This window comes from Astatotilapia calliptera, chromosome 9 (assembly GCF_964374335.1).
Source record: "Astatotilapia calliptera chromosome 9, fAstCal68.1, whole genome shotgun sequence".
In the NCBI taxonomy this organism is placed as follows: domain Eukaryota; kingdom Metazoa; phylum Chordata; class Actinopteri; order Cichliformes; family Cichlidae; genus Astatotilapia; species Astatotilapia calliptera.
Genome location: NC_137430.1, coordinates 23,975,320 through 24,001,830, shown reverse-complemented (window position 1 = coordinate 24,001,830; position 26,511 = coordinate 23,975,320). Strand labels below are relative to the sequence as shown.

At 40.3% G+C, this 26,511-nt stretch overlaps 1 protein-coding gene across 1 annotated transcript; it reads right to left on the bottom strand.

Annotated features, from left to right (window-relative positions):
* Positions 1-2,879: 2,879 nt before the first annotated feature.
* Positions 2,880-9,385, bottom strand: dselb (dermatan sulfate epimerase like b). Its single transcript, XM_026180177.2, has one exon. The coding sequence runs from the start codon at positions 8,383-8,385 to the stop codon at positions 4,729-4,731; it is 3,657 nt and encodes a 1,218-aa protein (XP_026035962.1). The 5' UTR covers positions 8,386-9,385; the 3' UTR covers positions 2,880-4,728.
* Between the last annotated feature and the right edge of the window lie 17,126 nt (positions 9,386-26,511).

Below are 26,511 nucleotides of genomic sequence, written 5' to 3'. Positions count from 1 at the left end.
ATAAAACCTTATTTCATGCAATGATTATGTATTGGTTATCAGACATCAAAGATAATCTAGGAGGCAACCTTCTAGCTTAAATTAGTTCTGCAAATCATCTGCTTCTTGTGATCAGACATCAAAAGATTTTCATAAAGCGTATTTGTCTTTCCGAGCAGCAGGCGTTTGCAGTGTTATTTTCAGATGAGAAATGAATTCTATGGAAGAACACTCTGACATATCACTTTATTTTTATCCTGTCTGTAAGATTCCATTAAATTTAATTGGTGGAGATTATCTATACAGACTTACATTTGATGTGTGAGCTATACGAGGCAGAAGCAGGGTTCCTTAATGTTCTGTGCCATTATGTTAAAAGTCCAAAGATAATCTGTGATGATAATCTGCATTCCCTCTACAGATATAAAAAAGCTTTACAATAAGACACCAGAATAGAGACAGAGATTGAATAATACAGAATCTTTTTGAAGCTTTCTCAAGACAAAATCTAATAAAGTTCCAGTCTCCATTAGGCTCATCAGGTTCATCCACATCTGGAAGAATTAGGGCAGCCTGTTTCACAGAAAGCAGTTATCCAATCTGAAATTGTTTCAGCATGCTTTTTACGATGTATAAAGAATACACGACTAGCTTCCAGTGATACCCAACCAAAACTGCTTAACAAAAAGATAGTACAACATCAAGCACAGCAGCGTACCCCCCTCTCTGCATCCAACAACCTGGATTTGGATGTTGGGTGCAGGCCTCATGTTTTAACATCATCTCCAATATTCTGCATCCAGAGCACTTTTATATTTTTGTGCTATTTTTGCATGCAGCAATCCATTATCTTGTGTTCATCTCTTTAAGCAACTCAAGTCCACATTGTAATTTAGTCTGGAACATGCTGTCAGTTAGGAGATCACAGCAACCCACACATTGCTGAAACTGCACTCCACAGCTCTGATTAGTTTATCTTCTTCTTGTTTCATATGTCTATGCCCTTAAAAAGTTCGGGCGTCACAACAGATTTCCATTAGATGAAAATATAAATCCTGCACTATATAATACTGTATGTTTTGAATCTCATTTCATGTGACTGTGGTCTATATTCTACTGCTGCCAATCACTGTTTTTGTGGGTTTCGCCACCTGCATTGATCAAAGAATTGGTCCATAATTTGCATAATAATATAAATTCTCCACTAAAAGCCTAACAGGAGTATTTTTATTCTTTTAAATCGTTATTTTAGGTAGATTGTCCAATCTTAGAATGACTTGCTATGAATATCTGGAAACCATATTCCTCCTTCATCGCATGAGTTTATTAGTTGTTGTTATTGATCTTGGGGATTTTGTCTCTTCACAGGAAGGCTGTGACTATTTTTTTTTTTTATTTTATTTCCATAAACCAGCTTGGAGGGAAAGTGTTATAGATGCTTTTTGTCTTTTTGTTGTTGTTTTCTTAAATCCACCTTTGGTATAATAACTTCTAGATTTGTCCCACAAGAATAAAAGCAAGCTTTTCTACATTCCACTCCCTCATACTCCTGGTGGATTCGACTCATTCGGGTTTTCAATGAGGTTTGAATATTTACTGGGTATTTCATCTTTATCAGTCTAAACCTTGAGGGTCCTTGAACCACATGCCTTTACAATACTCACTCAAAAGGACATTATTAGTATGAGGGGACCAAGAATTGAAAGCCTTTTGCCAGTGACATTAGGAGGTTCCTATTCCATCCTGTCAGCAAAGTAGTGAAACTGATATATTTGGATCACTTTCTGGTTAGAAGTAAGTAAGAGTGTGGCCACATTTGGGTATTGGCCCTTTTAATTGAAAGATGATTTTCTAATAGTCATCAATTCTGCAGTTGCTATCAGTTCAGTTCCAATTGATTACATTTAGTAGTTACTAACTGTACATATTAATAAATATTAAGACTTATTTTCTGGAGTAATGCATAAGTTAATAAAAATAAACACAAAAATTGAGCAGTATACAGGCTCTGTAAAAATACTATTATTCCAAGGAAAGCAAACGGAGGAAAAACATAGTTTATGCTGCAAAGGTTTATAATCATTTCTATAAATTTGGGTTTAATCATTGTTTTTGTCAGAGAGGTAGAGTTTAGTTTTGCATCATTCTCTTGTCTTCTCTTTAAATAACACCAGTAATTGTCTGGTTAAAAAAAGAAATGAAGTTATTAGTTATGTCCCAGCTCTCTGTGAAGCCTGAATAATTATTAAGCACGTATGCATACAGGGGGAAGATTACTCCTGCATTCAGAACGAATGGAACTACTTTACAAGCAGAGACTGCAGGTCCAGACTTGTAGAAACCTTCCAAAGCATTTGCCTGAGGTTTTTCTGTGAATAATGTGCCTCTGCGTGGAAGCATTAGGCACAGAGGACCTTGCCAAGCATTAGAGTGTTACAGGAGGGATCAAGAACAAATGAGTAATGAAATGACTGACTCACCATTCTGAGACATAAGACACAGCATGTGCTCTTTCGAAGCCTGCTCCTGTTAAGGGAGTTTCAGTCAGAGCATGGCATTAGAACTTCCTGACATGTTTTTAATTGTTGGTTCCTCCTTGTCATGCACATCACCCATATAAGCAATTAGGCTTCTGTCATCCGTGTCTAATAAAATGGAGATTGTGCTAGTGCAAAAATGTGGCAGCACAAGCGTCTGCGTAAACAGACACATTACTAGCAGGTTAGCCGTAATCATACGGAAAGAGAGCACGTACAAATTAAAATTTATGTTCTGTCTTTTGTAGCGAAGGATAATAGCTAGTTTAACATGAGTATAAAAGCAGCTAATGAGGACAAACGCCTTATAATCACATGGCCTATGCCATTGTGGAAAATAATACACTACACCTAAACAAAGACTGGTTGTCAATATATTTATGAATTTATTCTTTTCGTTACATTAATTTCTCTTTCTGCTCCAGATCCAGAAAAAGAAAACTGTCAAAAAAGAAATGATTGTAATTCAAGGCCACAGAAGCAAGGAACCATATCCCCACAAGCAAATACAAAACAGAGTTGGTAACAGGATTGCAACACCAAAGTGAAAGCATGTCTGCCAAGTCTACACATTCAAAGACCACGAACATCAAACGGGTTTTCCAGCCAGTCAAGGGTTTCAGTGTTCATAGAGAAAAAAACAAACAGGACTGCTTCTAGCCAAGGAAAGATGGATATTTCCAAATGAACACTGAGTATTCTGTGTACAGATGCGATGGCGAGTTTAGAAACGAGTGCACCATCTGCATGTTACATGTGATCCATTTACAGTACAGAAATGTCTAAGCAAGACAGCATCAAAGGTTACTGAGTAGCATTTTTTTTTTTACCCAGGCCAAGGAGCATAACATCACAGAGTAAAAATGGTCTCTGATTTTTTTTTTTTTTTTACCTATACTTCATATTCATCTGTGTTCAGTGCAAGGCTCACTGGACTCTTTAAAGACAAAAACCTAAAATATGATTGGCTATCTGAGTGACTGCAACTGGAAATAGAAACACGTGTTGTTTGCTTTTCCTTCAGGCCTTTATAGTGAATATATCACAGCAATAAAACACAGTAAGCCTCTGCTATGGCATCTTGCAGATTAATATAACTAGCTGAGGGGGGTGCTTTGGAAATTGCTTTGACTAGAAATGTGTCAAGGCTGACAGTTTCTTTTTTTTACCAGTTTGATCCCTATTAAGCACATCCCTCAGATCTAATTCAATAAATGCTAAAGGGAGTTACAATAATGGTATTCATTCCTGATCCTTTGGGATATATATCTTTAGAACTCATAAATACTTTACTTTCTTTCTTCTACACATATTTTATATATCTTCAGAGATTTTATGCTTCCATAATAATTAAGCGGATACAGTAAAGTTAGCCCTGGAAAATGCACTGAATCCCACATACAATCAGATTTTGTGAAAGTGCTAAACTGCTGTGACATCTTTGAGTTTCTAACTAAAATCCTTCGTACAACAAAAATACAATCTATCACTTGAGTTTAAAAAAAAACACCAGTCATCTTCTTGTTCTCCATTTTCAACCCCTTACAATGCAGCATTTTTTTATACAGTTTTAAAGGGAAACAGCATTCAACAGTTCAGACAGGAAAATGACAGCCCAAATTAGCTGTCTCCTACAACTTCAAAACTTATTAATGAGCTTCATAACATATCTGTTCCAAACCAATAAATGTACTGCCACTTCCCAAAAAAAGAAAAAAAATCAAATAACCAAGCTTTGAATTTTGCACAAAGCATTTTTTCCTCACACCACGGTTGTTGGGTAGTATCATAAAATTTATGTTGAAATTCAGTGATATTCATCAGTATGTAAGACAAGACAGGTCTAAAGTTTCAGTCGATAAAAAGAGCGCTACAAGTAACTGTAGAGGGCTGCTTAGAGGGAGAAGAACAATAAAATGAGCTCCCTTCCACCTGTTCCAATGCAAAGTATTCCTCCCTCACAAACATCTGTCGCTGTAGTCGATACAATACTGTACACACACCCAAACAAATACAACTGAGGGAGAAAGCTTGAAGACAGACGGAGAGACAGCACAGTTTTTCTTCAACTTTTAACATTGTTTTTTTTTTGCTTTTTTAGAAATTTCAGCTCAGTGCAAAAAGAAAAAGAAAAAAGAATACATTACAGAGCTGGCTGTGACTGGCAGCTACAGTAAACAAAGACAGCTCAATATCAGCTGACCAGCAGCGGTTAACTGGTGAACCTAGTGTAACCCAGCCTCTTCATCACACTTCCACACACATCCTCTATCAGTCGAACGTCCTTTCGAGACATTTTCTGTCTCCATATGTTAATGTTGGCTGGTGAGATGTCTCCTTCATACATTAGATTGTACAGGTTCGTAGAGGTGGTGAATATGAGTTGATTGAGGGCTGTGGGTGACACAGGCACCCCCAGAAATGTGTGTATTGTCTCTGCCGTCTCCTGGGGGAAGTTGACCACATCCTCAAACCTCACTCGGAGAAAGGACTCCTCGGGAAGGCTCTCGCTGACCCTCAGAGCGGCTGCGGTGTGTGCCAGCCACAAATGAGCCAGAATCAAAACAGGATTTGTCTCATAACGGGACAGTAGCCTCTGGATCATTTTAAACTCTGGCGCAACAGCTGAGCACCCATCCCTGACAGCATCCTCCTTGAATATCAAGGAAAGGTGCTGTGGGATGTTTTTAAGGGAGTATAGGCTGGGTTTGCTGTTATAAACCATGAGATAAATCCATGCTCTCGGGTCTCTCACCAAGTATATTGTCCTCAAGGAAAGTCCCACTACCTCCTGAATGAAAGGTAGTTTGAGTGTCCAGCTTCCACTCTGCATGTTGATTACCACCCGGGCGTTAGGGTACTCTGCAACATGCCTTCTCATTTCCCTTACATACTCTGCATCTCTGTCCAGACTAGCCCTCAGTTTGCCCTTCAGGTCAGATGCTGGTTCTCTCTTCCTGGATCTTTTCTTTCTGTCCCTGGGGACGCTGACTCTCTGGGTCTGCTTGACCCTGCTGCCCTCTACGAGCTGAATATTTTGCAAGTGCAGCTTTGTGTTATGCACTAGCGAATGCAGCCAGCCCTGGATAATCTTAAACCGTGCGTTCACGGCGTCTGACCTTGACCATTCACAGGCATCGACCAGGGTGTCAAACTCAAACTCAGTCTCAGGAATGTCCACATGCTCGGTGGGGACCCTTATATAAACAAAGTCTGAGCTATTGTAAAAAAGGTGCTTGAGTATTTCCGATCCCGATCCGGGAAGGGTCGTTATGACAACAGTGGGAAGGGGGAGCCGGTGCTGCTCGTACAATCTTATTTGTTTGTTTACTTCGCTTTTGGCACCCGCACCTTTCCATTTTACCCCACAGAGAAGCTGATCGCAGCTGTTAGAGACAAACAGCAGCTCGGCTATCCACAGAATGAGCACGGTGAGGAGTGCGTAACGCATCAGCCTGCTGAAGCAAACATAAAACTTTCTCTGCATGGTCAAAAATCCTATAGCCACACAGAGAACGACCCCCGCTATTACATTGACTGTGAAACCAAAGTCAAACAGCTGATTATCACTGCTGATTTGTTTAGGGAGGATTTGTGTCCCAAGGCCGTATCGGGTGATTTGATATCTATCCTCAACTTTACTGTGACCTCCAAATCCCAAATAACTCAACCTTGCCCCAATGTCTTTATAGTTTGTAGCAATGGACACAATCTTCTCTGTGTTATTAATGATTAAAGAAAGCCTCACTCCATTTTTGCTGTTATCTATAAATCTACAGTTGGACACTTTGACATACGGTCCGTGCAGCACGTAAGCCACTCTGCTGACCGGGCCTGTCATTTGGAAAGTAACGTTTATATACTGCGTCCACCTCTTTTTAAACTCAGCCGCCTGCTCTGCTTCCTGTATCCGTGTTTCAGGGCTGTGGCCCTGAGTGTCAAACCAGAACATTTTATAATGAGCATCCCACACATCCATCATCGCGCCGTTATATCTGTCCATGAATCTGAAAGGAACGTATTTAAAGTCAATGTCGAGATTGTGGAAAAAAGCACTGAGTGACTTTATAGGTGAATCACCCCATTTTTCTACATGGTCAAGGACTAGCAAAGTCTGCGAGTTGAGCAGAACCAAAGCTCTGAATACACTCTTTAGTCTCATGGCAGGTGAATAAGCCAGCACGGCTTCCCCACTCACAAACATCGTATCCTTGTGTGACAAAGCGGCAATCACCTCACCTCTAGCGTCACCCACCCCTTCATCGGTCCAGCGCAGCCACTTAGCGCACTCCCCCAACTGACCCTCCCATGGATTGTTACACTGGCTGGTAGGAGATGGACTGAACACTAAAACATTGTTAAGGTAGCTGTACTTTGGACCATAAAGTGCTTCAGACACAAATACTTGCCCATTAGGAGCAAAAGTAAAAGAGTTCTGGTCTGGGTGCTCATGACCAGGGTTAAAGCTGTTCCAGCCATCCACCCAGGAGTAAGGCTTGTCATGGACAATGTCATAGACTGCACGGCCACCCAGGCTGCCAGACTTAAAGGAGACAAAAGTATTACTCTGGCCATTGGGAAGCCCAGCTCCGTATGTAACCACACCCCAGTTTGAGAAAATATGCATTTTAGCTTTGCCAAAATCGTGGGGAGGCTGCGGCGTGAGGTGGGAGTTGTACCAGATGTATTCTGTGTGAAGTGTAGCCCAGCGCTGGGCAGATGACTGCCCCATGGGGCCGTCCTTCGGCCGATGCTTTCGAATCTGTTGAGCCAGCCAGTTGCCCGTTCCATTCTTCATGATGAACGTGTCGAGGAAAACAAGCTGGCTCTCTGGACCATAAAACCAGTTGTAGTTTGAATCCGCAATGCCGACTGTTCTCTGAAAGCCCGGCAACAGCGTGGCATAATAAAACCAAAAGTGGCCCCGCAGCCAGTTGTTCTGCATGTTGTCTATGTTGAAATGACGCTGAGCTAAGAACACATACTGGGTGATAGACTTGGCTGTGTAGCTTCCGTAGGCTACTCCCTCATCCAGGGAGCCATCAACAACGTGATTCAAAAGAAACATTGTTTTCTCCATATAGTTAACTGCCACTTGCTTCCAGATCATTGACTCTGGGTCGTCATGTGACCCCACCACTATTGCACCTGTCAGGATGGCTAATATGTTGGTGGTTTGATGATTTTGGAGATACTGTTTGCCCCATCCTCTGTACTTAGAGAGCTCATACAGCTCCACCGTCTCAGCGCGAATTTTCTTGAGGTATAAATCCTTTCTACGCTGATCCAGGTAGGAGTAAATAAAGTCATAAGCAGTAGCAAACCCAGTGAGAGAGTGCGCCATGGGCACCTCATCGTTCGGTGCACTGGTCACCTTCCAGTCTGAATATTCGGCCATCCTATCCATAAACTTGATAAGAAACTGCAGAGCAGCAGAATCCTCTGGGCACAACAGGCAGTAGAGAGCCAGGGGAGGCAGGTTGTTCCCATAAATCTCATTCCACTTGCTTGTAAACTCCTCATGTTTCACAGGGGGCAAGTAAAAGGGAACATTAGACAACATAGTGAGCACAGCAGCTCTGATGACTTTAAATATGTGACTGTGGGTGGTAGAGGACCTTTGCCTCAAGTGTAACACATCCACTTGGTTAAAATATAGGTTGGGATGGGAGTCAGCAGACTGGAGCTTCCAGTGCTCACTCGCTCTGTCTTGTGTGAGCTTGACCTGCAGCAAGTCATCTGTGAAAACGTCTCTGTCTGTGGTGTTGAAGACCCCCGAGAAAGCTGTGCCCACTGCGAACAATGGTAGTAAAAAAGCTGAATATACAACCCAGCTGCCAGCCATTTTTCCAGGTGTTTGCGAGCACATTTTACACTACAGGATTTTAAAAAGTAATTAGCTGACAGTTTTCTTCAGTAAAAGTGTTGCAATGTCCCGGAAAAAATAAGTTTTCAGAGTGAAAGTCCAGATTACGTTTAAATATTAGGGATGCACAAGTCCATGGCGTTTTTATTTTAAAAGATAATATGATGCAATATCAAATTCCTGGGCATGATAGTCAAGAACAAGGATTAAAAAAAACTTTCGTGCAGAAGCAAGCACTATCCAAATCCAAGTGCAACAATGTTTGCAACAGTTTGCAAAGGCAGCAAAACACATCATAAATAAATATAAATAAATCTCTGATGGTAAGAAGATCTTTTTCCTATGTTTTTGAATTAAAATACAAGAAAAAAATCCTTATGCCTGCATGGTGCCGTTCGTCTTCATAGTAATATGGGCACTCGCGACGACTGGCGTCTCCCCCTTTGCCAGTAACTCATATTGATCTCCTCCCCAAAACATTTCCTCTCGGACAAACATCAGTCAGCCCCAGTCTGTGTCCGGTCCAATCACAGCCACCCAAAGGCTCCGTGTGCAGCCCGACCGAGCCGCAACATCCACGGACATAAACCTCAGCAAACAACGCATCTCCGCTGCAAACATTGCTTGGTACCTCCGCTGCAGAGACGCCAAATCCTTAATTTTGCAAATCCTGATCGGGTAATTGATCTGTTTGCATTGTTGAAAAGCAGTCCTCTCCTCTCCTCGCGCTTTATCTTCTGCTATTAGTGCGGGTGAAGTCCGAAAGGAGGAAAGTTGTCGTCACTCCTCAAGTATTCAAAGAATGAGACATTTTCCCCCGATTGTCCGCAGAAAACAGCGAATCAGCCCGCCGAATGGAAAAAAAATCCACGTGGAAATCTGCCGTATCTGTGGGAATATTGGTGTTCCCGCTGGCGTTTGAGACGCACACAACTGAGCCTGTGTATTATGTGTGTATCCCCGGACGCGTCTCCGTTGTGTCCTCCCGACTGTTCAGCACAGTCAGTTTGATTGTTTTCCTGCACTGGATGGAAAAATTTCCACTGTACAAACTGTAGAGGGAGCCGTGACTTCAGAAGCCCGATCTCATCTCTCACAGAGTGTGGGGAGGCTTAATATTCACTCCATTATTATTTATTTTCGTATTCCTGAGCGATGTTAAGTTTCTACCTAACATTAGGGCAGCAGCAGGTGATAAAACACGTTTTAGTATCTCTTTAATGTGATCTGCACGACTCTTTTATTGTGTCATTTAAGGTTCAAGGTTCAAGGTTTATTATTTGTCACATGCATAGTTATACAAGTATAACACACAGTGAAATGTAGTCTGACACGCTCCTCGACATGTGCAAAAATGGGGGGGGGGGGGGGGGGGTAGAGGAAGAACACACACACATATATATATATATATATATATATATATATATATATATATATATATATATATATACATATATATATATATATATATATATATATATATATATACATTGGGTGAATGAATGTGCAGTAGTAGCAGCAAGCAGGTGAATTCTGTACATTAATATGAATAGACATCTGACTATTTTACAGAATAGACAATATAGACATATTTAAAATTAAAGGAATTGAAATGTACATTGTGCCTTGGTTTAGTGTCTGGAAGAGAGTCCTGTCTCAGTCAATTATAGATGATGTGAGAGGGCGGGTGTGTGTGTTTAGGGCCCGGATGGCTTGGGGATAGAAGCTCCTCTTGAGTCTCTCTGTCCTTGCCCGGATGATGCAGAACCTTCTACCAGATTGCAGAAGTTGGAACAGTTTGTTGCCAGGATGGGACGGGTCCTTCAGTATCTGCGCTGCTCTAGTCCGGCATCTCCTGGTGTAGGTGTCCTGAAGCGGGGGGAGAGCAATCCTGCAGCAGCGTTCTGCTGTACAGATCACTCTCTGGAGAGCTTTTTGGTCCTTCACACAGCTGTTCCCAAACCACGATGTCATGTTCTGTGTGAGGATGCTCTCCACAGCGCCTGTATAGAAAATCCTGAGGATCTTTGGAGAGACCCTGAACTTCCTCAGTTGTCGTAGGTGATACAGGCGCTGCCTAGCCTTTTTGGTCTGGACCTGAATGTGGGCAGCCCATGTCAGGTCTGAGGAGATGTGGACACCAAGATACTTGAAGGACTGCACCCTCTCCACTGGAGCTCCATTGATGATAATGGGCTTGTAGTCTCTGTGCTGACCCCTTCTGAAGTCCACCACCAGCTCCTTGGTCTTGCCGACGTTCAGCTGGAGGTGGTTGTCCTGGCACCATGATGCCAGATTCTTCACTTCATCCATGTAGGCCACCTCATCGTTGTTGGAGATGGCACCCAACACCACTGTGCCGTCAGCAAACTTCACAATAGTGTTGGAGCCATGGGTGGCCACACAGTCTGAAGTGTAGAGGGAGTAGAGCAGTGGCGAGAGGACACATCCCTGAGGTGCTCCTGTGTTGATGGTGATGCTGTTAGAGACGCATCTACCCACCCTCACCACCTGAGTTCTGCCAGTGAGGAAGTCCAACACCCATGCACACAGACGTCCCAGATCCCTGAGCTTTGTGAACAGTCTGCAGTCTGGATGATGGTGGATCTTTTGAAGCATGTGGGGACCACAGACTTCGCCAGGGACTCGTTGAAGATGTAAGTGAACACACCTGCTAGCTGGTCAGCACAGCAGCGCAGCTGTGCTAATCTGGCATTTGCAAAAATAATAAAGACAGTGATATGGAAAGGAACAGTAGGCGTATGCATCGGCATACAGTTTAATTCACAGCACCTCAGAGGAAAAGTTAGGCAACTTGCAAAATACCTTCCGCCCCCCTTTCTTTTGTAAAGGAAGATGAGAATTAACACAGATAATGAGCTTGCTTTCGTCCATTCAGTTTAAGGCTGATGCAGCTATAATGTGTAGCCCAGAAGTGGACGCAAGAATCACAACTTCATCTCCATTGAGCAAAATCAGCTCTCTGCTATATTTGCTTTGTTTAATATGCAGGAAAAACCGTTTTAGCAACAAAATTTTGGAAATTACAGGTTGTGTTGGTGAGGCTATTTCTTAGTATGTGCTAATATATAAATAGTGCACGTCAAAGTCACTGTTAAAGAGGTGGCAGAGGTTGTGGTGCAGGAGGATGGACAAACAGGAGAAAGTTTAGAGAATGTTTTATGAATAGAGCATTAACAAAAACACTTTGCTGATGCTTTCGGGGGTGACATTTATCCCACTCATAGTCAGTGTCGATCCTTTTGTTTATTGCTGATGATTGATTTGATGCTGGGTTCCCTCCTTTCCTCCGTTCCCATCCATTATTCCAAACTACCTTATAACACTGCACAATAGCGTCATATGTAATTTACAGACACTGCAGCAGTAACAGAGATCACACGTACCTTTCAGTAAAAGAGCATTTTCACCCCCAAATGTCAAACTATGCTTTTAACATACAAATCATCATTACAGTTGACATAAAGTCACCGTGACAAGTCTTGTTTCATTCTTTTCCATTTGACATTTATGCATGTATTTGTAAAAATTCAGTGCAAGTGTATGATAAGCAAACGAAAACATCATGGAAAAACATCTCAGTAAATGTTACATTTGAAAATTGGCTAAAATCTCCTCAATCTTCATTCCATGTCTCTGCAAAAGACTCCCCTGAGGCAACAGAAAGGCCTCCAATAGCCTCCGAAACATCTCGCCTTCAAGAAATGTGTGACATTTGCCTGCCCTAACATAACCCACCACGGTCTCATTGATCAGCTCATTCATCCCTTATTAGGTTTCCGTGCAGTATTTCCATTAAACGACAGATCACTTTCCTCATAGGCAGCTTGCACGTGTGCTCTGCAGCATTGTGTCCCACAGGGACCACTGTTGCATGATGGTTTTCCTCTTTTCTTTTTTTTTTCCTCCCCACAGTTTGAAAGCTTCGGGCACAAAGTTGGCTTTATCGGCATCGCCACAGGAAATACACACTTCAATCTCTCTTAGGACAAAAATCTTCCACAGAGAAAAGCTGCACTGCAAAAAAAACTGCCAAAACATAAAAACCAATGATCATTTTGAAGTCAGTCAGACTGCTTCATAACCACAAGCGCGACAGTTTACGATTCAGAGATGAAATGCTGCTTATGAAAGGATTTTACCAAAGAAAAAAAGTCAAAAGATTTAGTATTTAGCACCCTAACACAGAACCAGCTCACCCTTTTAGCTTTGCCATTTAAGCATTATACTCCACTACAGTTAATAGACTTCTAGCTTTGTTCATTGCAGGCTGTTTTTATTACAGCACAGAAAGTGTTAAAAGCATCTGTTGGCAAAAGTCGGGTGACTGGGGTTTATTTTCATAACACAGTTTATTCATTCCATCAGAATGAAACCTGACTCCGGAGAGCAGAGAAGTAGCGTGGAATATCTCCACAGTTTCCCAAAATTTCACTGGTAGAAGATAAAGCCTTTTTGGCTACACTACCTTTTATATCCATGGCAACAGGCTTGAACCATTGCAGAATTCCCCAGTATTATGGTAATACTAAAGGTCACCGGTGATGGCTCTGGAGATTTTTGTAGCTATGTATTCAGCACTGTGGCCTCAGATCCTATGTCAGAAATCTCCCCCATGCTGATTAATATAAGCCTACAGATGGTTATTAATGTATGCCGTTTATTTTGTATTCATCAAGTTTATGTTGGGCTTATGGTTGTGTCTCACCTCTCTGCTGCAGAGGCGAGTCAGGCAGTGCCGCGCTCTGTTTTGGAAAGGAAAAATAACACGACACAGTTGTTACTCTTAGGAGGATTGCATTTTGGCTTTATTGATAGACAAAATTGGCAGTGTTTTTTACTTTATGATCAGCACTAACTACGCTGCCTGTTATGGCGAGGCAATGATATCGTCATATAATAAACCCCAGACTGCCTATTATGTCTAACACAGCAGTCAGATCACCTGTACCGTGATTTTCTCTCTGCTGCGAGGAGTGAGGAGAAATGGAAACCATAAACCTAGAATCGTAATCATTCCAGGCCTTTTTTTTAGTCCGAGACATACCGTAGGTCCCATAGGCACACAAAAATTGTATTAAATCTCTGAAAAACAACGGTTTCTCTTTATTTCCATTGCAGTGGCAATCTATGCTTTTGTTTTTCGCTTTCTGGCAGTCAGACAGCACCCAGATGTAAGCTCAAATATTGGCTTCAGAATATTTCAGAACACCAATGCAATGCTTAGTAGTGTGTTTTTACAGTTGCCGTATTAGCTTATAAATGCTGCAAAGACCACACAAACAAATGCAGAAATACTACAACCTGGAAAAAAGGACAGCAGCCAATAAAGCAATTTCTTACAAAAACCCACCTAATCTCTTGAAGGGACCACCTTTTCTTCTTCAGCGTTTAAAGGGCTTTCATTTCCTTCACTGAAATCAGTCCCTCTATCTGGAATCCTTCTTTGACAAAGTATAGCTGGGTTTCAGCCGACTACAAGTGCTAACCACATCTTGCTACACTTTTGTGATGTCAAGGCCGATCTGTCTTCTTCCAGTTTTCCTCTGCAATTGCAAAATTGCTGCCTTACCTAAGTGGCGACAGAAGAACTCTGAGAGAAATGATGCATCCCTCCTCCCTCCCTCTTTTCTAATTTTCTGTATCTGCTAAAAAAAAAAAGTCTTAGACTAGTTTTAGTAGTTTTTATCAATTGTACATTAAAAAGGTCCAAGTTGAATTTTAGGTCAGCCTAAGGGCATCACTACATTTCTGCTGCATTCCATCATCTGCTCACATAGAAATATCCAACAAAAGAAGCCTCTTATCAATATGTTTGCTCTATCTCGCTGAGTATTGGGAGTAATCAGGGCAGTCCTTTGACACCAATTTCATGGTCGTCAGTGGTATGCACGGTCACAGAAAGTTGAGCATTTGTTGGTGATTAATTTTTTTCTCTCAAGTCCCCCTCAGTCCTTGCACCAGCTCTGATCTATGATGGCTAACTGAAATGAAGCTGCTCATTAAAAACTTTAGATGGGTGTTTTGAAGAATTTTTTTTTTTCCTTTTACTTAATACTAACAAAAATGGGACCAAACAGACACTTTTTTGTAGTGTGCAGTGGACCCTTCTGGTGTATGCCTACCCAAACTTTCACTTCACCATTAATTGTCCATCTGTTTAACCTCCCATGTTTCTCAGCAGAGTACTTTTGACTAATTCGAGCTTCATTCGGTTGCCTCCATATGCATTATGTCCTGTCTTCACTGGAAAATCACTCTTCCAAATGGGCTCTGTGCCAGGGGAATGTTTTTTTCTGTTTCGTACAACCACCATTCTTTGAAGATATCCTCCAAAACAAACTGGAATAACTTCTAATCACCACAAGGCCGCCTGTGGATTCTTCTCCGCCTGACTTGTATTGGGGAGAACGAATGCAGCTGGGCATCCTAATTAGAGGACGCCTCAGTGAGGTGAAATGATTGAATGATGTCAACCACAGTAAACTAACACTCTAATCACTCTCATCCACAGCTGCTTGGGACTGAGGTTGAGCAAGAGGTCCTCAAGTTGTTGCTCAGCATGAGTTTCCTTACAGCGTCAGATCAGAAGGGATGAATAGTAGATAGCCAAGTTTGCGTCAAACGTGGCTCCTGAATGCACTGTTGATTGACAAGTGGCAACTAGTGTCTCCATGCCTACTGTGACTCTCCTGCTGTTTATGCTGTCTGTTTGAAGCTTTGCAAATCTTGGCTTTGCTTAAGCTGCACAAACCTCCAGCCATACATATTGAAAGGAGTGGTGTCTGCTGACAGGCAGTGCCCTTATTAAAAATATGTCATGCTGGGAGCAAAGGGAGGTGCAAACCAGGATCTTGAAAGACTTCCTTATTTCTCTCCCTGCAGAGAATTTCAATTTCCCCCAGGAGTCTCAGATAGCTCAGCATGCCTGTGTCCTGCATCCGGTCCTGTGGGTAGAGGCAGAAGGAAAACTCCAACTGTTTGAGTTTCAAAGATGGCCTCAGTACTTTCTATCAAGTTGTCTGTCAATCACAGTCGTCTTCCTCTAAATAAACTATAGAGCTTCTGTATTCTGTGGGTTCTTCTAGAGTCATTTTAGTCTCAGCTAGAGAATAGGAACCAAACATGATGAATCAAGCAGGTCATCCAACATAAATCACAAAATATATTGCTTGTCCGTGCTTCCTAAATGGGTACAGTAGAGTTTATATATCTGCAATCAGCAATAAAAACATATTTTATTATGTGCCAATATTGTTATGGTCAGTGGGAATTTCATCAACGTTGACAAAAACATTTGTGTGGTTTATGAGAGGAAATTAGAATTTGGTGGTCAAAAAGTAATGCTCTGCTCCAATCCCAGTTATTCAAAGCCATAATTAAGGGGGGGGGGGGGGGGGGGGGGGGAGTGTAGATTGTGCCCTTTTTTCACACATGGTTAGATACAGAAATGGTGGATTAGTGGATACCTATTAAAGTCTTTACTACTATAAATATTACAGTTAGAGGCCTGTTGTTTAGATTTCAGACACATGATGGAGTTTGGGTTGAAGCCTAATCTTTTTCAACATCAAGGGCTCCTTGTTGTCATGGTTACAATACTAAATACACAGTTAAGGTTCAGGAAAAGTATTTTTTTTCTTTCAGAAAGTTGATTGTCAATTGAAAATGGTTTGAATCTGAAAATGAAAAAGTGATGTCCCGCATTAAAGTCTGTTTTGTTTTTTGTCTTGTTTTATACTCATCCGTCCACCCTACGCTTTTTGTGCTGCGTAATAACAGAGCCTCATCTTGATAGCTTTATTATTTAAATGTCAATATAACTGATTTGAGAACTGAAATGATAGATGTTGTTGTTCTTTGGGAAAGACAGAAGGGTTTTCATTATTTTAAAGAGCATGCACATGGACAAAAACAGAAGCTATTTTTCTGATGTGCTCTCTCTTTTTTTTTTTTAACAATGTTCATGAAGCTGTAAAACCGATTTACCTGGATTTTAACTGTGCAAATATGAGGTAAAGAGCAGTGCTGCTAGCAATTCTAGGGTTTTAAGTGCCTTGTTGATGTTATTTTGCTGCTAATAACACTTTAAGATTTTAATGAATATTGCTCTTTCAGATACATTTGCATACTGTGCATTATATTGTTTTCTTAACTGGTTTTGCTGCACTGTTACCTTTCACTGGGGTTTGCATCTGTCTGATGTCCTTAATACCTGCTGCTTAATGTGGAAAGGCATCTGTTGTAGTTTCTGTTTGCTGATATTGTTTAATCATTCCCTACGTCCTTTTCAATTTGCGCATCAGTTGTGTCACTTCTGTTTGCACATGTTTTTCAGTTGTCTGAGGTTTTGTTTTTTTTCTTCGCACTTTGCACATCGTTTGTGACATGTGCACTTCCGTGGCTTCCATCAACTGAAAGCAACACGATTTAGCAGCTCACATTCACTAGTGAGAAAATCCGACAGATGCAAATGCCAAGTACACACTTATGCTTACAGATGTTGTGCAGTGAGCATACATCAGCACATGCATAGTTGACATAAAGCACACCCGCGTTTGGCTCGACTGCTTTCACCTGTATTGTGAAGAAAGATCCAACTCAAAGAACATAAATTTATACACCAATGGTTGTTATATTAAAATTGATATTCTGTCTTTAAACTTGCTAAATTTGGTAGTCTTTACAGTCATCTTAAAATTCAGAAGTGGTTCATTTAAATTAGATGAAATTGGAAAATGTGTGGAAACAATAGATTAGCCCATTGATCAGAAATTGGAACAATTTTTCAACACCAGCACAGTTCTTTGTGTAACGGTCACACAAAAAAAATGTTGGTCAAAACGCCAAAATTACTGTGTTTTGGGAATGGTTGCTTCGAACACAGGGACCAGGTCTGCAATCACTCAGCTGCAGTCATCAAAGCGCCTTTGGTGCGTCATGATGGCACTTAAAGAGCAATAAAGCAGAATCAGTCTGCTTTCAGTTTGTAATTGAATGGCATCAAGTGGACGATTACATGTGATCTGTTTATGATGATAAGTGTGATAACTCGGCCAAAATAGGAAATCTGTTGCCGTCATTTGGACATATGTTGCCATCTACATACACAGAAATTCAACTTTGAGAATCCAAAAAAATGTCATAGATTTGAAACAGAGATTCAATCCAGTTCCCTGTGGCAAAGAGACAGATTGTAGATAAGTTGACATTGATTGCAATGTGTTATCAGTCTGACAGCAAAGATTTCAGTCATCAGGCAACTTACATTGTCTAGTTCCTAAGTGCAAGGAGATTGTGGTCCTATTTTTACTCTAGTGTGACTGAACCATTAGGAACCGAGCTGTACAGTGCTGCACAGCAAAATCTCCAGTGTTAAATTATCACTGGAGATTTTGCTGTGAGTTAAATTGGCTCACAGTTTGGACTCTATTAATTAAAAGTCATGTAACTCAATTTAGTCATATCATGGTGTTTTTGACTTTTCACTGTATTTTTCAAGAAAGAATTGTGTTGTGTGCAATAAAAAAGATCATGTCAGCAATGTCTGCAGCTGTTTCAACCGATCATTTTATCTGACATTATGCCATACCAAAGTGAAGTAAATGGTGAAGCTAAGCAACTGTGTTGGGCCTTTTTTTCTTACTAATGATGGCAGCAATTCTTTGTAATGATAGCAGACTGATGGAGTGTGGAAAATGGGGACATATTGTTGAATTTGGACTTTTCTGTCTTAAGACATCTAAGGCTGTTCATTATATATTTTTTTCTAAATTGATGGTTCATGACATCACAACATTTTGATAAGTACAGTTCCGGTACTTATCTGCATTAAAAGAAAGAATGCAGAGATTTTAGTGCTCCAGCCCACTGAAGTATGTTACATTGCTTTATTCATCTGTTATTTATCTGGTGCACATATTCTCAGATTAGCACATTTGTAGTTCTTTACTGAAGTACGACATGCAGTAGCTGCAGCTTTCATTGCTTTCTATATTTCTGGGAGGAATGTGAAATGTTTTGGGAGCTGTAGTATTAGCAGAAGAAGAGAGATGTTCATTAGGTTTGTTTTGTTTACATTGGCACATACAGTAGTTTTAGGTAAAGCTTTCATCGGGGGTAAAAATATTTATTTTGGGGGACAAGATTTGGCACACTTAAGAACTCCTATAAGTCTACCAATAATGTAAGTGATTATTGCTGTAAGAGATCATCAGCACATCACTAACTGTTTACTTCCACAAAATCTCAGTGATCAAAATATGCTTTTGAACATATATCGTTAGTTTTGTCTTTTGCAACTAAGAGTGAGTTTTTCAGTCTTGTTCTCTTTGTCGTGTTTGTACTTTTTGAACTGGTTGATGAGATGCAGCATACAATCAGTTTTGCCACAATATTGAGCTCAAATCAGGCCAAGTTGTAAATCAAGCAATCTGGATAAGTTGTGGCTTGTTTTCAAACCATCTAAAAGGCTGAACGCTCATGATTTGTGCGTCATCAGATTATGCAGTCGTGGTATTTCCAAATATGCATAAAGTGTGATCAAAATGTTTGTTAACCAAAATAGCAAAAAATAAAAATAAAAAATCACACCATTACAAACATCTTGATACTTCTGAAACTTTCTCAATATTTTCACAGTAGAACATAGAAAATATATCACTTGTCTGAACAGAGAAAAAGTAAAATTTAAAAAAAAATATTTTAGCTCATTTTGAATTTGATTGCACCAACACACCTCGAAAACATTGGGATGGGCCCAGCAAAAGGTTGGAAAGTAAGAGCAGGCAGAGGTTTTTTTGTAAATGGCTTCTAAAAACTGTGGAGCAATATCAGAATAATGTTCCACAACATAAAAATGCAAATAATTTGGACAGCTCATCATCTACAGTACATAATATCATCAACACATCTGGAGAAGTCTCTGTGCTCAAGGCACACGGCTGAAAGTCAATATTGGATGCCCATCATCCTCAGGCCCTTAAAACAAGCATTATTCTATCATGGAAATCACTGAAGGGACTAAGAAATCCTTCCATAAATCACTGAAGTCAGAGCCATATGTGAACAGGAAAGTTCAAAGCTCATTTAAAATGGACTGAGGCAATGTGGAAAACATAAATTGACTAAAGGGAGAGTGAACATGCAGCTTTTTATTCACACTCAGTTCAAAAGCCAGCATCTCTGATGTTATGGTGGCACATTACAAACTATGAAACTGGCAGCTTCCTTGAAAGATGTACAAGCTGCCTGCCTGAAAGATTTATGTACAGGTTTTAGAGCAACATACGCTCCCATCCAGATGACATCCAGGGAAGGCATTGTAGATCTCAGCACAATGCTAAACTGCATACTGTAACTATTACAGTCCATTATACTATTATGATACTATTATGAGTCTGGGCGCCAATCTGGCCTGATTGCAGTCCAAACCATTCATCAACTGAAAATGATTGGAGCAACAAAAAATGAAAAATACATCATAGAAGTCCCAGGAGCGTTGAGTTTTTTCAGACTCCTATCATATAGTTATTTGGTCATGTAGTGCCAACATATAGTTGGAAATCTCTGGTTTAATTTCTCATGTTTTCTTTGTTCCATTGTGAATAAGATATGGGCATATGAGAAGTTACAGTAGGACTCTGTATTGAAAGCCTGACTGACGGGGACTTCACTGGTTGAACACTCCTGCTTTTGAAAAACTGTTAATTGACAGTAACCCAGCTCTGATCAGTAGTGATGCTTATAAACATAGGAGTCAGGTCAGAACAAGCTGATCTCTGCAGGTGAACATATGCAAGTGGTGAGAACAGGTTTCCTAGCGAGCAACCTTAAAGGAGAAGCCTTTGGCAGAACTTGAATCATCATACCAGAATTCAAATATGGTAGCTGTGAAGTGTAAAAAGAAAGCACAAATTTTACTGATCAGGAATGAGCCTTTAAACATCAGCAATCAGCATAAGGACACAGAGCTGTTCTACTGTAAGATATTGTGCTCTGATAGATACCCAATTTGACAATGAAGGGAGAATATTATTGCGTCTGTCATTTGTGCACACTGAAGATTTACTGATCTGAGTTCAGCTCCACAGCGCCCATGAAAAATTTACAAACAGGGGCCGTGTTGATACAGTACCTGTTCGGCTCCTCCGAGGTGCAAAATACAAGTTCTGAAACTAGGCATGAATATTTCAAGATGCTAATTTCGGCATCCCAGAGGATGATTTGAATTTTAAAAAGGCACACTTTTATGAGAGGTGACAGGAAAAGAGAAGACGATTGTAAAATCTATTTAAAAGCAGCACGAACCAAACATACAACCCATTGAAGCCAGCAATAGTTCTTTTCACTGCTGCAAAACACAGTGCCCACTCTGCTAGAACTGATTTTGTTCCTCCCCACACACTTTTACCGCTACAACCACACAGAAATGCAATGTTAACCTGACACAGTGACTCTGTACAAAAGCAAATAAACAGCCCTGTGAACTAATTCCCAATCCTCAAAGAGTGACATGTGATTTTCTCAGAGGGTACCAAATTAAGCATCCCACTGTGACTGATACATCATTAACTGCCTGTGTTGTGGTTTAGTTCTTTGCGGGTTGAGATTACAATTCCAGAGATGCTACGTTTTTTTTTTTCTCCCCATTTTTTTCGTATTACTTTTACAGAGTTTGGGGTTTAATCCAAAGCTGTCAAGAGTCATCTTTTCACAGCAAACACATCAAAGAGTCTGGAGGAGAATCTCTGTTCTCCTAGGTGCACATTATTCAATGGGCAAACTGCTTCTCATAGTTTGGGTTCTACATCTTGTCAGCTTCTGTGGCTGATGTGTCTCTGTGAAGCATGGGAATTGGAGCTCAGTTTCTAGTGTCACTCACAGCAGCATCCAGTGGGAAACTGCACAGTCTCTGAAAAGGGACTGAAAGATGAGACTCAGTGCAGAGATAACTGTGCACTATGCAGCTGTGTACTTCACATCATGTAATGTTTTGGCAGGAGAGCAGACCTCGTCCGCAGCCTGCACCACTGGCCCTATTCCCCCAACTCCATCTGTGATGTACACTGAGTGGTGTATGAGAGTTTTACATAAATTCATGAGACTATTTGGCCCTAATTAAAATCCATAAACAACTGAAGTGCAAGTTCACCTGCAGTTCACAGCAAAATGTCTCATTGATTTCCTGGATTCTTACAACAGCAAACGCATTCTGAGTGGTGGCAAAATCATTGGTTTGCAAATAATCTTCCCCTCCAGAAAATAATTCTGTAGATGAACAGTCATGCTACGGAGACTTTACATCTCAACTTGGGTTTTCTGCAACCTTTTTTTAGGGGTATCATCACATGCAGCGATGCAGGCTTCTGCATCCTGCTTTTCAGAATGCTTGCATAGTTGCTCCACTGCCTGAATGGCAGTGTGAGACTGTTCAATACATTTTCTCAGAAAGAAATATCTCAACAAAAATGTGATGATCCCCAGAGGATAAATCCTCATAGTTACCAGCTGCCCATCTCACACCAGCAGGAGGTCCGTGTTTACACATATCCTGTGAAGGCATTCTAGATGAATCTGCTCTAAATTTCCAATTTGCAGATGCTATATCATCATACTCACTCATGTGATGGTCCATTTATTTGTATTTCAGTGCTATATTTCAGGTAATGGATGGATTTCCATGAAATTTGGCCCAAACATGAATGGCATTTCTACCAGGAGAGGCTGTATTATTAGTGCAGTGCAAAGTAGTAAAAGCCTGCTAATACGCTACATCAAAATGTTCAATATTATATCTGCTACATACCAGCAATGTTAGCTTTGTCACTGTGAACACATCAGAGCACACATTTACACTCAGGATAATACACGAAAGCCGCTGACCTGTTTTCATTTCCATCCATCCTATGAGGTTTCCAGCCTATCCTTATTCTCAGACTGCCAGACTGATTTCCTGCCTGGCAGACACAGAATAGCGCTTGGAGACCTGGCCTGAAGATTCAGCACTACAGGCCACAAAGACTTCAAAGAGCGTCAGCATTAGGAGTGACCAGGAGCTGAATGCTTCCTGCATAATTTTCTGGTAAGGCTGAGCAATCATGTTTCCCGCTTTGTTTAGGTTGCAAGCCTGACCCAAAGGCAGCACGATGTTGTCTTGCAATGAGTTGTTGCTGCAAGTTTTCACGAGAGTACAGCGTGTTGCTCTTCAAGTGATATTCTCAGCACGGGTTCATTGAAATGCTTAATGCTTGAACAGCTAAATCATCCAATTATGAGCATTTGAAAAATAATTATGCACAGTAAGCAGTCTTGTCTTTGAATTTGTTGGTGAAAATCGATATTTTTCTAGGTTTAAAATTGCTTAGGTAAGACCGGTAGGGAACAAAAAGTGATAAGGACAGTGGATTCCCTGTAAAGATGTGTCTGCAGCATACTGAGAATGTTGAGATTAAAACACACTTTGATGAAAAATGGAATTATGAACACAGGCTTGTCTTCACTGAAGGATGCCTCCCCAGAAAAAGAACTGCCTTCCTGAGCCTTGAAGTAAATCCCTTGACATCTCCTGATGTGATTTTTAATTAATTCTGAAGTTTCTTTTAAAAACACAGAAATTTTCCCCTTGCGGGGAACATCCTTTGGTGATGTGGTTTGACTTTTAAGAGGATGTCTTAATTCAGTCGCAAAATACCACCAATTTAATTTAAGCAGATTATGGCAATAACACATAAAAAAGGTTTCTTGCTAAACATTAAAGTAACTTGCTATGACTTGATACAACAAAGCATCAAGTAAATAAACGTGTCAACCAGTAATATGTACTGCAAACGACTTCCATAGACAGTTTTTCTGCCTTGGTTTGGATCTACTCTTCTCTGGCAGCAGGACTAGTTCTAATTACAAGTTATGTAATAATTTAGCAACATAATCTTGGCCTTCCATATTTATGATATCACTGGCTGAGATAGTCTGCCTCGAACAGATTTTCAGACTCACAGTGAGATGCAGAAATGCTCAATTTGTATCAGGTCTTGTTATTGAAACAGCTCTGGCAAATACTGCTGAGCTCTTCATTGGACAAACACTTGTGCCTTGTTGACATTAAAACCGTCCTCTGCCAAGAGTTCCCATCAGGAATTTGATGAAGTCAATGATATTTCTAAACTCTTGTGCCTTAAAGTGGTGAACAGAAAGTAATATATTTCCTCAAACAAATAAATAAAACAAAATGTTATATTGGGCATAAATACTTCTCACACTTTTGTTGCAGTGCGCTGACATACACACAGATATACTTTTACATCACAGCAAAAACATTGCTCGTGTATATTATTGTTTTTGTTTTGCTTTGTTTTCTTTATAAGAAAATGAAGATTTTTTTTAAAGAATTTTATGTGGTATGGCAACAACAAATAATAAAAAGAAGAAAACCAAGGCAATATTTCAGCTGTCAGTTTGTGCCAAATCCCGTTAACCAAACTGGCTTCTCCATGCAACCCCTACCCCACCTACCCCAATATTTCCATTAAGGTGTCGCAAATAAATACAGCGAAATAAAATGATACGACCAAGACAAAAACTGTGGTATTTTGTAAATATAATAATAAATGCGAATCCACTGTATAATTGTGTAACTTTATTAGCAGCGTCCGCCTGAAATGCGCCAAAAACACTGAGAGTAACATCCTCCTCTCCGCCCCTTAATGCTCCCTGGTAACGTGTAAATATAAATATTTCTTTCAAAATAAGACAGACAACACGGGAAAAGACCCAGGGAAACCGAATTAACCATAAAAACCCTGAAAACCATAAATTTCACACCCGAGCCTTAACTCTCGCAGCCCGGTACCAAATGACTCTCGGACCGGTGGTTGGGCACTGCTGGGTTTAAGATCTGAGATGTCTGTGACCTCAGAAAACATGTTTTTGGCTTCAAGAATTCATATGCCAAATCCTGACTAAAAGTCACACAACTCTCGAATAGGACAAATGATAAAGGTTTTTTTAAATTTCCTATGTAAAAGATTTCGGGTCAAGTTCACACTGCCCTCCAGGAGCGTAATTTCCAGGGGTGTTAGGGGGGGGTTATGACCCTCCCCCCCAATAATCAGACCCAGCCTACATAACCCCCCAGTAAAATTATGAATTATCTTGCATAAACAGGCTGTTGACTTTCTTTACTCATTTCAGTTATTACCAGCAAGATAGTTGCATGTTTAATCATCGGGGAATTTACCCAGATCTATTTATTTAGACAGAGATCCTGACCCCACCCCCCAAGCCATTATTCAATTGCTATGAGGGACAGCAGGGTAGATATTAACCATAATTGTGTTGTAAAAACATTTTCACTGTGCATACATGGATGTAACCTTCATAAGTTGCAATACTAGACAAACAATAAGTTTTCCAATTAAGAAGACATGCTTGGAAGTGTGGATTGCAGAGGCACACATAGTCTGTTTCCAGAAACCCCTAAAATTAATTAACCCTTTAAAGCCGGTCGGAGCGGACACGCTCCAATTTGCGTAACTATTTTTAAATCCCGGTAGCACTGCAACCACGTAAGCTAGCGCAATAATTTTTTTTGCATATGAAACCGGAGGAGTTGTACTTACATCTTATGCTATCAGCTTGTCCTCGGTCACAGTTTCCTTCCACATATAGCTTTGCAAAATTGCATAAAAAGCACTTGCAGCAACAAAAACATAATATTCCAGAAACACGCTTTGCCGATCCGATCAGCTGTTTGTAACACTTCCTACGTCCATCAGCGTGAACTATCACATGACCGCATGACCTGCCCAAAACCGGAAGTGACGTCATTTTGCGGAAATGTAGTTTTTTTTTACCATCGTGGCCTTATGAGCCTATACTTGTGTTTTTAAAAGTTATGTTTGACTTTATGACTTTCTGTGTCGTTTCTGGGATGCTGAGGACTCATATTGCACTGCTGCTGAAATTGTTTATTTTGATGCACATGCTGTTATTTTGCAAATTTGCACTATAATATATTTTTTCGTTTTTCCTGCAGTATATGAAAATTGGTGTATCTCAAAAATAAAATTATGAAGACACTTAAAATAAATTTCCTTTGGTGGGAAACTAGTTTGTGCAATTTTTTTGTATTTACAGTTTTGAGGGATGAGCCTCTTAAATTTCTCTAACTAGAAATATATGTTAAAAAAATCAAAAACGATTTTAAATTTTTTTGTAGTTTATTCCACTTTTTTGCAATTTATGTAATTACTATGCACTTAATGCAGACATATTATTACAATTTGGGCTATAATGGTTGTATTGATGTATAGCAACTTGAAATGCTCCAAAAAATGGCTCCACAGCATGTAAAAATATACTTTAAGCTCTGACGGACTTGGTTCTATGGTAGGTCTTAAAGGGTTAATCAATACATTCACAGAACCTTAGAAATCCCATTGTAGAGATGAACAAAGCTAGAAAAGGCTACAAAGGCATTGTTAAACACCTGGGTGTCCATCAATCCACAACAGAACAAAATGCCTACAATTGGGGAAAAATAAAAACTACTCTTCTCAGTTTAGCAATTAAAGAGCTCCAGTTTGTGAAGGATCGATGGATAGTTTTACTGCATTTATGGCACATTTTTCACTAGAATAATGAAGAAAAATGTTAACTTCCTTGGATGGTAAATAGCACTGCACACCAACATCAAAATCTCCCCCCAAGTGTGAAGCATTTTTGAAGTGAGCACCGTGGTTTTGGGGTGCTTTGCTTTCCATCTGTGGAAAGACATGGCTAAATCTCTTTTAGCATGTCTTTCGTTTGACTTGAAGGGTTTTCCAGTAAATCTTCTGGAAATATTTGATCATTTCAATCTATTCATCTTTTTCTTTACAGTTTGTCATTAAAATAAGCATGAATCTTGATTTCAGACTTCAAAATTACAGCACTGCAATAATGTTTTCGTGTCAAACAAACAGCCCCTGGTCCCGTTTAGACAGACAGTGTTGTTGTTAGGCTACACGCTTCTCATTTACTTCCCTTTTTTATGTAAACTTAGCAACAACAGCACGAAGGCCTTTTAAATAGAGCCAGCAGGAGAAATTTACATGTGTTACAATAACT

Excerpts from the sequence above, each read along its gene's own strand:
- dselb (XM_026180177.2), bottom strand. The coding sequence starts at position 8,385 with ATGTGCTCGCAAACACCTGGAAAAATGGCTGGCAGCTGGGTTGTATAT.